This window comes from Nicotiana sylvestris, chromosome 9 (genome assembly GCF_000393655.2).
Source record: "Nicotiana sylvestris chromosome 9, ASM39365v2, whole genome shotgun sequence".
Classification (NCBI taxonomy): Eukaryota; Viridiplantae; Streptophyta; class Magnoliopsida; order Solanales; family Solanaceae; genus Nicotiana; species Nicotiana sylvestris.
Genome location: NC_091065.1, coordinates 77568782 through 77582158, shown reverse-complemented (window position 1 = coordinate 77582158; position 13377 = coordinate 77568782). Strand labels below are relative to the sequence as shown.

Here is a 13377-nt window from a genome sequence, read left to right as displayed (position 1 = left end):
GGTGGATGAAGAATATGAACCTTTGAGGACTTACTTTCCTGATGAAGAGGTAATGCATATCAACGAGGTCGAGAAGCATGAAAAGCCCGGTTGGAAATTCTTCTTTAATGGGGCCGCTAACATAAAAGGCATTGGAATAGGAGCTGTACTTATTTCTGAAACAAAGCACCACTATCCTATCACAGCTCAGCTTCGTATTTATTGTACCAACAACATGGCCGAATACGAAGTGTGCATTTTGGGTTTAAGGCTAGCTGTGGACATGAGAGTCCAAGAAGTACTGGTGTTGGGAGATTCGGATCTGTTAGTGCACCAGATTTAGGGAGAACGGGAGACTCAAGATTTGAAACTCATACCGTATCATCAATATCTGTAGGATCTCTATCAGCGGTTCAGATCAGTGGAGTTCAAGCATATCCCTAGGATCCACAATGAGGTTGTTAACGCTTTGGCTACTCTGGCGTCGATATTACATCATCCAGATAAGTCTTATGTTAACCCTTTGCATATTCAAGTTCGCGATCAACATGCCTACTATAACATGGTGGAAGAAGAACTTGATGGTGAGCCGTGGTTCCACGACATCAGGGAGTACATCAAAATGGAGGTATATCCGATACAAGCCACAAGTGATCAGAAGAGAACAATTTGATGTTTGGCAAGCGGATTTTTCTTTAGCAAAGCAGTTTTGTACAAAAGAACTCCCGATCTTGGGTTATTGAGGTGCATAGATGCTAGACAAGCCACGACTATCATGACCGAAGTACATTCCGGAGTTTGCGGGCTGCTTATGAGTGGGTATGTTATGGCAAAGAAAATTATTTGAGCAGGTTATTATTGGCTCGCCATGGAGCGAGATTGTATCAATTTTGTGCGTAAGTGTCATCAATGACAAGTACACGGAGATTTGATTCATTCTCCGCTATTTGAATTGCACACAATGTCTGCACCATGGTCCTTTGTTGCTTGGGGTATGGATGTCATCGGACCATTTGAGCCACCAGCATCCAATGGGCACAGGTTCATTCTGGTGGCCATTGATTATTTCACTAAGTGGGTTGAAGATAAAACTTTCAAATCTGTGACCAAGAAGGCAGTGGTCGATTTGGTTCATTCAAATGTCATTTGTCGGTTCGGGATCCCAAAGGTGATTATAACAGATAATGGGGCTAATCTTAACAGTCATCTGATGAAAGAACTGTGCCAATAGTTTAAGATTATGCGTCGCAATTCCACCCCATACCACCTCAAGGCGAATAGAGCAGTTGAAGAAGCCAACAAGAACATAAAGAAGATACTTCGGAAAATGGTGCAGGGTTCCAGGCAATGGCATGAAAAGTTGCCATTTACATTGTTGGTTTATCACACTACTGTTTGCATTTCAGTAGGTGCAACTCCTTATTTGTTGGTATATGGTACAAAAGTAGTGATACTCGCGGAAGTTGAAATTACATCCCTTTGGATTGTTCCTGAAGCCGAAATTGATGATGATGAGTGGCTCAAAACCCATCTGGAGCAATTGAATTTGATTGATGAGAAAAGATTGGCAGTAGTGTGTCATGGCCAGTTGTATCAAAAGAGAATGGCAAGAGCATACAACAAGAAGGTGCATCCCCGGAAGTTTGAAGTGGGTCAGCAGGTATTGAAACGCATCATTCCACATCAGGCTGAAGCAAAAGGCAAGTTCGCCCCAAATTGGCAAGGTTCGTTCATCGTAACAAGAGTATTGTCCAATGGTGCTTTATATTTAACAGACATAGAAGGCAAATGTGTAGACATGGCTATCAATTCTGACGCAGTCAAAAGATATTATATATGATTTCTTTAATTCGTCTAATTGTTGTTTGTACTTGGCATATTTGAAGATTGGAATGACGAAGACATTTTATTCTGCTATCTAAAAACTTTATCCTTTGTTACCCCTTTGAGCCTTATTTATTTCCTTTCATACCCCTCTTTTGGAATCAGTAGCAAAATTCAGGAACATGAACACAAAAGATGAGCAAAGAAGAAAAAAAGAAGAGAAAAGAATGGAAAAGAGTAAAAAAAAAAGAAAAGAAAATAAAGGAAAAAGAAAAAGAGAGAGAAAAGAAAGAAAAAAAGAAGAGAAGAGAAAAGGAAAAAGAGACAAAGAAAAGGGAAAGAGAAAAGTAACAACAACAAAGCAATACCTATGACATGAACTACGTTCGACCAGATTCCTTTTAAGGATACATAGGCAGCCTCACAGTTCGGTCCCATCAAAATAAAAATCCAAAAGTCCCCAAGAAAAGAAACTGGGGCAAAAAGTTGTGGTTGTTGTAAGAAATCTGATTCCAAAAGTTATAATTTTGAACTCATTCAAGTTGTTTTGAGCCTTTGTGATACCCTTTCTTTCTAACCCTATCCAAAAGCTCACATTACGGTCCAAAGAAAGACCTTCCAATTAGTCTTTGAGAGGTGCCAAGTCGAGCAAGCAGAGGTGTGATTCATATCAGGGGCAACACTCCTGTCTAAGCAGGAAAAATGAAAAATGAGAGTCTTATTGGTGAAAACCCTCACGGGCACCGTAAGGCGACGGTGAGTTGAGAGATAAATAAATGAGAAAGGTTTGTTGGTGAAAACCCTTCAGGGCACCGCAAGCCGAATAAGGCCGTTAAATTTGCAAAAGAATCGGATTATGGGAACCCCAGGCATTAAAGTGTAAAGACTGAAAGAGGATTGACTGAATGGACTAGGTTGTTTAATCCAAAGTGTATGTCATGATCATTGGTGTCAGCAGCTTCACTCAGATAAGTCCTTTTTTTCTTTACTTCCTCAAACAGTCCTACTGTTTTGATTTTTCTTCTCTATTCATAACTCTCGAAGTCATTGCATTTCAATTCCTTTTGGGTTTACCCTTCTAGAGCTCTTTCAATGTTTAACTTGCTAAGCAAAAGAAAGGATTTCAAAACTTACTACCAACTGCCAAATTGCACAAAGCAAAGTGCGGCCAAAGCATGCCAGAAATAGCATGATGCAAAAATGAAAGTAAAGTGTTAATGAAAGTTCAAGCGGTCGAATGGTTTGGGAATTTTGTTGAAGATACAAAGGTTCAAATTAGAAGGTCAGAAATGTAAAACGACGGGTTGAGTGTAGAACATTCGGGTCATTCAGGGTCCTGTGGTTAAAGTTCAGTCAGAAGTCAAACAATTCTTGGCCAATTCAAGGCAGACAGTCAAAGTAAAGCACGACAGTGAAAAGGCCACCTTCAGCAAGAATGTCGCAAACTAACCACCACATTTTTAAGCTGACAAGATTTTTCTTTGATTGAAACAGGGGCAGAAAATTTCATTTGTTTCGGAGAAACCCTCCGTAAGGAAAGCAAGTACCGGACAGGTTCGACCGTAAATTCTCAGGACCCTCCTGGACAATGGGACTTAGTTAAAATTCAAAACATTCATGAGTAACAAGATCTAGCATAAACTCTACTTTAAGGAAATATAAGTTGGTTTGGAAGTTTTCATTCTTAGGACGAGACTCAATTGAAAATTTTCAGGACTCTCCTAGATAATGGGATTTAGTTTTAAGACCTTCATAGATAACAAGATTTAGCGAAAGTCATACCTTTAAGAAATATAATTTAGCTTTAAAGTTGTCATTCTTAAGATGATATTTAATCGGGAGTTTTCAGGACCCTCATGGATAATGGGAGCTAGCTTTTAAATTCTTTGGGATTTTCTAATAACAAGCGTCGGTTAACACTCACAAATGTTCCCAATATCAAACTGGGGTAGAAAAATTTCTTTTGTTTTGTCTGTTTTTGTTGAAATCAGGTGCCCACCTGAAGAACCAGGGAGGACAACACGAGTTTCAAGAATAGAAAGCAGTTCGTGTTCAAGCAATTAGGCACCCACCTGGAGAAACTAGGGAAGGCAGTTCAAAGAAAAGTAGTTGCAAGAAGGGGAAAGTTTCAGGTTCAGCAATCAGGCGCCCACCTAGAGAAACAAGGGAAGATGACACAAGTTCAAGAGAAGATGGTTCAAGTTTTGGAAATCAGGCACCCACCTGGAGAACAAAGGGAAAGCAGTTCAAGTGTTGGAATCAGGCGCCCACCTAGAGAACAAAGGGAAAGTAATTCAAGTGTTGGTAATCAGGCGCCCACTTGGAGAACAAAGGGAAAGCAGTTCAAATATTGGTAATCAGGCACCCATCTGGAGAACAAAGGGAAAGTAATTCAAGTGTTGGTAATCAGGCGCCCACCTGGAGAACAAAGGGAAAGTAATTCAAGTGCTGGAAATCAGGAGCCCACCTGGAGAACAAAGGGAAAGCAGTTCAAGTGTTGGAAATCAGGCGACCACCTAGAGAACAAAGGGAAAGCAATTCAAGTTTTGGAAATCAGACGCCCACCTGGAGAACAAAGGGAAAGTAATTCAAGTGTTGGTAATCAGGCGCCCACCTGGAGAACAAATGGAAAGCAATTCAAGTGTTGGTAATCAGGCGCCCACCTGAAGAACAAAGGGAAGCAGCAATGTTCAAAGGGAGACGGTTCAAGTTCAGCAATCAGGCACCCACCTGGAGAACAAAGGGAAAGCACCTCAGAATACAATTCAAGTCAGCAACAAAGGAAGCTCAACTAGAGAGTACAAGTCAACAGAGCAACAGAAACTGCAAGATAAAGTTTGAAGAAGTGTAGATAGGATTCTTGTAATTCATAGATCATAAGTATAGTCTAGCTTCTTTTATTTTGTCTTGGTGTAATAAGGGGGTTCAGCAAGGAGTACCAGCAGCAGCAACAACAGTGAAATCACAGCTTCCTGGTAGTACTAGCTACCGAAACTTTCTGAACTACACTGACCCGATTCCTTTATAGCCAAGGATATGTAGGCAACCCCGGAAGCAGGGTGCGGTCAAATATTTCAAAAAATGCTTCCCACAAAGTATTCAAACGGGCAAAAATCGCTCGTATCCGCTCCCTTTATATTTGCACGAAAACTCTTCATGTTTTCGAGCAAAGAGGGGTAGCTGTGAGCACGTGATTTTTGCGCTATGTGGATTACTCCTATAAAATTCAAGAAAATAAAAATATTCCATTATTTGCAATTTTATAGGATTTTGTGAGAATTTGTGTTAATTGTTTCCATTTCTGTGCATGTTTATTTCTGTTAAAAATCATGAAAATGTCAAAAATAGCATGCATTTTCATTTAGGATTTATTTTTACAGTTTAAGATTAATTAGTAAATTAGTTGCTTTATTAAAAAATGAAAATCACAAAAATTGGCTTACTTTTGCATTTCTAGCCTTTTAGTTTTAAATTTGTAATTTCGCTTTTGATTTAGGAATAATTAATTTTCATAAATATTTTAATAGTTGGTCAGCTTAGTCTTTTTTTCAGATTAATTATTTTTAGGAGTTTTAATTAATTAAAATAGGAAAAAAGGAAATTGAACAAAAAAAAGAAAAGGAAAGAAAAGAGAATTAAAGAAAAGGGGGCTGTTTAATTGAGGCCCAATTCCTTAGACCCAAACAATCCCTGGCCCAATTCTTACTAACCCGTCCAAATTCTCTGCCCCAACCCGGTCCGGTTTCCCCCGTTAATAGAACGACACTGTTTCCCCCTTTAGAATCCCAACAGTTGATCTCCATTGATCAAATGGTTGGGAACAAAGGCTCCCTTTGGTATTTATGTGTCGGAACCAAACGCCCCCCTCCCCATTACACTCCCCCTTCATTCCTCGTCTCTATGCTCAGATACTGAAAACCCTAGCGCCGCCCTAAAGTTCCCCACCATCTCCGTCGGCGACATAGCCCCAATTCGCCCCAAAATTACACCCTAGAATCCATGTAACCTCCTCTCTCACAATACCCAAACCATGTCCCTTGAAATCCCTCTCAATCTTCTCGAATTTTAGATCTAAAATCAACACCCCGAAACCCTAAAGCCCCAAATTTAACCTGACTTCGGATCTGTGGCGTGCAAAGTTAAGAGTCAAGCCTTCAAGTCCCAGGGCTGATTTAACGTGAAATTGATGTTGGTCATTTTTTCTTGACAAAGAACATGCGACTAACATTAGTTTTGGGTTTAAATCGAAGCAGCCGGAGTTTCTTCAAGTTAATCACTAGGTATTTTCTCTTGTTTTTTCCTCTACCCATTTCTGTGATTCTCCTTCTATTTTCTTTCCTTTTCTTCCACCTTTCTTTAATCAGTTTCTTCATGTTCCTCTTCTTCTAACCGAAAAAAGTAATGAAGGAATAATCTTTGGACTTAGCCAATGCATCATTCATTCTCTTTGGTTTTCTATGGTTTGCTTTTGTTCCGTTTGTTTTATGGTTTCTTCTTTCAATTTTAAAGTTGTTCATCTGAATTTGTTTGTGTTATTTATTTGCCCTGATTAGTTGTTGTTATCCAGTTTGTTCGAATTAGTTAATCATTGATACATTTTAAGCATGTCTTAATTCAAGGTCAGTCACAATTTAATTGATATCGTTTGTTAATTGAAATCAGTAAGTCTTAACATTACCACTCAGAGTCTGATGCCTAAGTTTTCTTTTGGGTTGATTGGTTCAGTCCTGTTGGGCCAGACAAGCCCAGGTTTTTGGCTTGGGGTCTTGGGTCAAATTTGACCCATGTTGATTTTTCGAATGTAAATTGCAAGGGTATTTTAGGTATTTGAGGGTAGGGAATCATTTAGGAAGCTTCTAGAGGATAAGTTTAGAGCTGGTTTGTTAAAATAAGGGGGGTTTCAGATATTTTGAAGGGTTAAAAGGGGTAAATCAACCAAGAATGCAAGGGGCAAAAGGGGAAATGGTTAGCTAGGCTAGGGATGCCTTAGGCATGCCTATATGAAGACCTCTTTCCCTTCATTTTGGGCAGGCATTCCTACTCTGAAAAATATTAAAAATTCCTGCATCATTTGGGTCGAAATTGGTCTTATTTTAGCTCTTTAGTCTTGATTGTTAGTCAGAATTCAAAAGCTTCAAGGAATTCCTGTTTATCTGGGTTAAAAATGGTCTAAGGAGCTGAACACTGCTGTGTTTGATCTGCTGATTTACTTACTCTGCTGCTACTACTGAAATCTTCATTTTTTTGGTTTATTTTGATACCCAGGTACTTCTTTGGATCTTATTGATATATGAAGACCAAATCTGAAGTATGTTGGAGATGTAAACCTTAGCTTGGCTGAATATCAACTTGTGTTATTGAAAACTTATCCTTGTTTTGCCTTAAATTATGTTTTACTACATGATTCATTGTATTTATTCATGCCATGGACAGTACAATTTATCTTGGGGTTGTATTTGGACTTTCATTTGTTATTTTGGTTTCAGCTTGGTTTAAACTCTTTCTGTCAAGTCCTTGGGTGTTTGTATTGTCATATTGTGGATTTAATTTGGATGAGTAACATTACTTGTTGGATTCTGATTGAATTGGTTCAGTCCTAGTGATGTTAAGTTCCAGGTTAACCTTCATTAATGATTTCGTTGTTTTGAATTTTGGTTTTAAAAAAATTTGAATGAACTCAGGGGCTATTGTGTCCTTGTAATACTTGATGTCTAGGTATCCCTACTGTTAGAATTACTATGTATAAACTCAACAACAACTGGTAGTAATTTCAATGTTCAAGTGGATGGAGCCTGTAGCTCATTAATTGTATAGTGCTTTCAATTTTCTGCATGTTTGCATCTAAATTAGATAATGCACATCTTTTACTTTGATAAATTGATTTAGTTTAATAGTGTTGGAACCCCTCAAGGCCATTAATAGTCAAAAAGTTGCAGAACAGGGCAGCCCAAAGGGTAAGGGTGTTTAATGGCCTCCCTTGAAATGGCCTAGCCTGTTAATTGGCCCAAGGAAGATCACCAGGCCCAAACCAGGCTTGTGTTGTCTCAACCCACCCTTCTTTTCCATTCTGGGCTTGCCTCTAAGGCCCAATTCTCTTGTCTTCTCAGTAAATTTGGTCGCCTGACCTCAATGGCCAAAGAGCTTGTATGATGGCCCATTTCACTGAAATAACCTGTGGCTTACTCACGCTCATAACGTGCAACTATATTGAATTTGAATCATTTGTAAATTGTAAGCGTCCTTAGGCCCAGTTTAAATATGACTCCTAAAATGGTTGAGGTGTGCCACCTTCATCGAATCATCTATGGCCCTCACAAGACTACGATTAGATATTAGAATAAATATCTGTTGGAAAGCCTTTAGGCATGTTTAAAATACAATTGTGATTGTGTACACGTTCGCGTGACATAATTACATTTCTAAAAACAAATTCGGGGTATGCGTTCGCGCAACTTCGTACCAACTTTCATAATAAATAAAATGGGCTTTCATAGGCTACTAATTAATTTTAGTTCTAATAATCTGGGGTGTGCCATCTTCCATTTAATCATTCATGGCTCTCGTATTAATTTCAAAACCTAGATATAAAGATGGCAAATGCTCGTAGTTGCTTTAGGTTCGTTAAATATACCTTTGTGATTGTGGATACGTCCGCGTGACATGATTACGATTTCTAAAAGAAAAACCGGGGTATGCGTTCACGCAACTTCGGCCGAACTTTCTTAATAATAATAACGCGTTATTAATTGTGTACACGTTTGCGTGACATGATTTTTGATGCGCCAAACAAATGGGTACACGTACGCATGACCCGTTTCAAGATAATTTCTTAATTAAAAGAGGAAAATGCACATAGGTTCTAAAATCAGTAATTAGACAGACTACCAAGCCAAGTATGATCAAAGCGACCGTGCTAAAACCACGGAACTCGAGAATGCCTAACACCTTCTCCAGGGTTAACAGAATTCCTTACCCGAATTTCTGTGTTCGCAGACCGTAAATAGAGTCAAATTCCTCAATTCGGGATTCTAAAGTGATTTGGGACACCATAAATTATCCCAAGTGGCGACTCTGAATAAATAAATAAATCCCATTTCGATTGTCACTTAAAATTGAAAAAAACTCCCTTATATCCCTTCTGAGGGTAGTAAAAGGAGGTGTGACACAAGGGTCTTCGCCAAAAAAGAAGAGTTCGACCTCGATCGAACGACGACGTGCTACTATTTCAAAACCTAGATATAAAGATGGCAAATGCTCGTAGTTGCTTTAGGTTCGTTAAATATACCTTTGTGATTGTGGATACGTCCGCGTGACATGATTACGATTTCTAAAAGAAAAACCAGGGTATGCGTTCACGCAACTTCGGCCGAACTTTCTTAATAATAATAACGCGTTATTAATTGTGTACACGTTTGCGTGACATGATTTTTGATGCGCCAAACAAATGGGTACACGTACGCATGACCCGTTTCAAGATAATTTCTTAATTAAAAGAGGAAAATGCACATAGGTTCTAAAATCAGTAATTAGACAGACTACCAAGCCAAGTATGATCAAAGCGACCGTGCTAAAACCACGGAACTCGAGAATGCCTAACACCTTCTCCAGGGTTAACAGAATTCCTTACCCGAATTTCTGTGTTCGCAGACCGTAAATAGAGTCAAATTCCTCAATTTGGGATTCTAAAGTGATTTGGGACACCATAAATTATCCCAAGTGGCGACTCTGAATAAATAAATAAATCCCATTTCGATTGTCACTTAAAATTGAAAAAAACTCCCTTATATCCCTTCTGAGGGTAGTAAAAGGAGGTGTGACACAAGGGTCTTCGCCAAAAAAGAAGAGTTCGACCTCGATCGAACGACGACGTGCTACTATTTCGATAAGTTCGAAATAACACCCTTTAAGGCCAAGGGACTTCGCCAAAAAGGAAGAGTTCGACCTCGATCGAACGACAACGGGTTACTATTTTGATAGGTTCGAAATAACACCCTTTAAGGCCAAGGGCCTTCGTCAAAAAAAAAGAGTTCGACCACGATCGAACGACAATGGGTTACTATTTTGATAAGTTCGAAATAACACCCTTTAAGGCCAAGGGACTTCGCCAAAAAAGAAGAGTTCAACCTCGATCAAACGACGACGAGTTACTATTCCGATAAGTTCAAAATAACACCCTTTAAGTCCAAGGGCCTTCACCAAAAAAGAAGAGTTCGACCTCGATCGAACGACGACGGGTTACTATTTTGATAAGTTCGAAATAACACCGTTTAAGGCCAAGGGCCTTCGCCAAAAAGGAGAGTTCGACCTCGATTGAATGACGATGGGTTACTATTTCGATAAGTTTGAAATAAAACCCTTTAAGGCCAAGGGCCTTCGCCAAAAAATAAGCGTTTGACCTTGATCGAATGACGACGGGTTACTATTTCGATAAGTTTAAAATAACACTCTTTAAGGTCAAGGTCCTTCACCAGAAAGGAGAGTTCAACCTCGATCGAAAGACGACGGGTTACTATTTCGATAAGTTCAAAATAACACCCTTTAAGGCCAAGGGCCTTCGTTAAAAAGGAGAGTTCGACCTCGATCGAACGACGACGGGTTACTATTTCGATAAGTTCTAAATAACACCCTTTAAGGCCAAGGTCCTTCACCCAAGAGGAGAGTTCGACCTCGACTGAATGAAGACGGGTTACTGTTTCGGCAAACATCCTTTAAGTCCATAAGCCATCGCCAATGAGAAAGTGCGAAATATTCTGGAGGCCAAGGATCATCAGAATGTGCAAAAGATCGGGACTCACTATGCGGGAATCTATCTCGCACCGAAATCACGCGAAACGAAAGCAAGAGTAGAATACAAGACAAATAACAGCAAAATTCTCCTTTATACAAAGTCTTCGCGCAAATGGTCGCGGATTACATAAGACCCAAGTCAACAAGTCTTAAAAAACAAAGGGAAAAAAAGAATAAGAAAGGAACAACGACAATCGACTACGAACGAAAAATTAGTAAGAAAATAACAAACGGAAAACAGATCAATATCACTATCCCTCTACTCTGCATCATCATCGCCACCCTCTCCACTGCCATCTCCGGGAAGTTCTCCTTTGGCGTCCCCGCCCCCATTGGCTTCTGGCATCGCCACATCATACCCACAGTTGACGCAAGCCTCCCGCGCTTTCACTCGTGCCTCTTCATATGCAGCCTCAGTCATAGTAGCCGCCTCCCACAAACTCTTTTATATATCCCGCTTGGCATCGGCGTAAACCCAAAGCTCGTGCATGTGGCGGGGAACGGCGGTGGAGGAAAATTCAATCTGAGCCAACATTCGCCCATTTTCTACCTCCAGTGATGCAACTCGATCTCCTAGAACCGATGCCTCTTGGTCAATCTCGCTAATGCGCTCCTCAATCATTGCCTCCACAAGGGTAGTCGTCGCTCTCTCCGACTTCTGCTCGGACTGGAGGACGCGGATGGTGTTCTCTAGATCCACCGCCCTCGCCGAAGCCGCAAACCAAGCACTCTCGATGCTCTCCAACCCAGCCACCTTGTTCTCCAGCTCAGTCAATTTCCCTATCCATTCCGCGCTCATCGCCTCGACCTTGATCAAGTTCTGATCCATCTCCGACTGCATTGACCTCAATTTCTCCTGCAGATGCTCGCACTCTACGAAAACTCCCTTGCCCAATTCGAGCTCATCATCCTTTATTCGAAGTTCCTCAAGCACACTCTTGCTGCAGATAGCCTGCATTAATTCCTGGTCCCGTTTCTCCAACTCCTCACCAAGAGCCCGACTACTGAGGTTTGCCTTCAGCCGCTCATGTATCTCACGACACTTGTTGCGGTAACGACGATACTTCTCCAACATCTTCAAGAAAATCTTGGCCCGAATGTTGGACCTGTGAATGCTCTCCACTTCCACCATATACGTCTGAAAAATGAAAAGACAGGTTAGAATCCTATCATCAAGAAAGACGTGGGAAAAGCAAAAGTAAGTGTAACATACCCTTAAGCCCATAGCGGCCACCTCGTCCATCAAGTCAGCATCGGGAACGGTCCGAAGGGCAGCATTCTCGGTTGCGGAGAATAGCATGCTGAATTGCGGCACCAGGTCCTCCATGTTCCCCAAGAGATTGACATCCGAAGGGATCTCAAGAATACAGGCCGAACCTCCCGCACGAACCACCAAGTGAGTAAGACCCTCCTCAAACATCCTAACATCATCAGGGTCGAGGTCCAGTTCGGATTCATAGTCGTCGACCACCACGGCTTTTCCTATTTCAACAGCCGAAGAGGAAACATGAATAACTGCGGAGGACGAGGGTACGTCCGAAACTACAACGGCGGCCCGGGAAATCTGACCTTCCACCACGATAGGTTGCTGACCACCGACAATGGTGGGAATATCCAATTGAGCTGAGGCAATGACCGGTTCCATCCCCTTGGGGGGAGCCGCAACAACCCCCTATCTATATCCTGTCAAAGGAGAGTCGTCTAGATAAATCATTATTGGAGGCGCTGTCTCAAACTCCACCCGCCGTCTTTTTGATGGCCCCTCTTCTTCCCTAGTAGGCGGAGATTCACCCGTCATGCGAACGGCAAGGGTCGGAACATCAGCCTGAGAAGCGGCCCTCACAGGAGTAACCACGGTCGCAGACTCAACTGAAACAGCCCTCGACGAAGGTCGAGCAGTGGGTACCACGATAGGGCGAGCAGATGAGGCTGGCTGCCGGAAAGCAAACGGAGGAGCCCTCTCTCTTCGCACCCTCTTTGACATCGACAAACAGCATGTGAGGAATTAAATACAAAAAGGGGAAAGAGAAAATGGCGAATAGAAATGACATGTTACCAGAAAGAGGCATGTGCCCGTACTTGTCATAGAAAGCCGCCCAGGTGCGGACCCCCGCCGTATGAGGAAGAATGGCGCTCACCCACTCACGGATATTTTTGATAGGTGGAGGGGGCAATTTCTCAGCTGCAAAAACAGAACAGGGTTTAGTGCTGTAATGGAAAATGGTCATATATACCCCCGACAAAAAACATGAAACTTATGAGAAAAGTTCCATTTCTTAGGGAACCCCATCGGATCCGCCACAATGTGTTCAGTCCGCACATAGAAGTAATTCTCATAAAAACAACAGTTAGTCCTGTCGTCCATTTTTACCACCAGACTCTTCGAACCCCGAGGACGCATATGAAGCATCGTGCTGCAGATAAGCTGGAGGGCGAAGATACTGAGCAGGTGATCCAAGGTGATCTCACGACCGGTGAGTTCCGCAAACTTGAGAAACATAAGGAACAACTTGTACAGGTATGGCAAAAGTTGGGCGGGGCATACCTCATAAAAATGCCCGAAGTCTTCCACCAGGAGGGGGAGAGGAAGTGTGTATCCGATAAGGAAGGGGTAGGCATAAAATACACAGTACCCAGGACAGTCAAAATGAACTATGTCGTTTCCTTCCGCCGACCGCATGTCGACGTAGCCGGGGATCCCTCATCTGGTTTTCAACTCTGCAATGTCTTCTTCTCTCATAACAGAAGGGACAGACTCCGGCTCTGCCCCGGCGCGGCTACTAAAGT

The 13377-nt window shown here is 41.6% G+C and overlaps 2 protein-coding genes across 2 annotated transcripts; both read left to right on the top strand.

Annotated features, from left to right (window-relative positions):
- The first annotated feature begins 52 nt into the window (after positions 1-52).
- Positions 53-652, top strand: LOC138877805 (uncharacterized). The gene is made up of 2 exons (XM_070157445.1): positions 53-277; positions 377-652. The coding sequence occupies exons 1-2, from the start codon at positions 53-55 to the stop codon at positions 650-652; spliced, it is 501 nt and encodes a 166-aa protein (XP_070013546.1).
- A 567-nt stretch (positions 653-1219) lies between these two features.
- On the top strand, positions 1220-4831 carry LOC138877804 (uncharacterized). Its single transcript, XM_070157443.1, has 2 exons — positions 1220-1585; positions 4724-4831. The coding sequence occupies exons 1-2, from the start codon at positions 1220-1222 to the stop codon at positions 4829-4831; spliced, it is 474 nt and encodes a 157-aa protein (XP_070013544.1).
- Positions 4832-13377: the final 8546 nt, after the last annotated feature.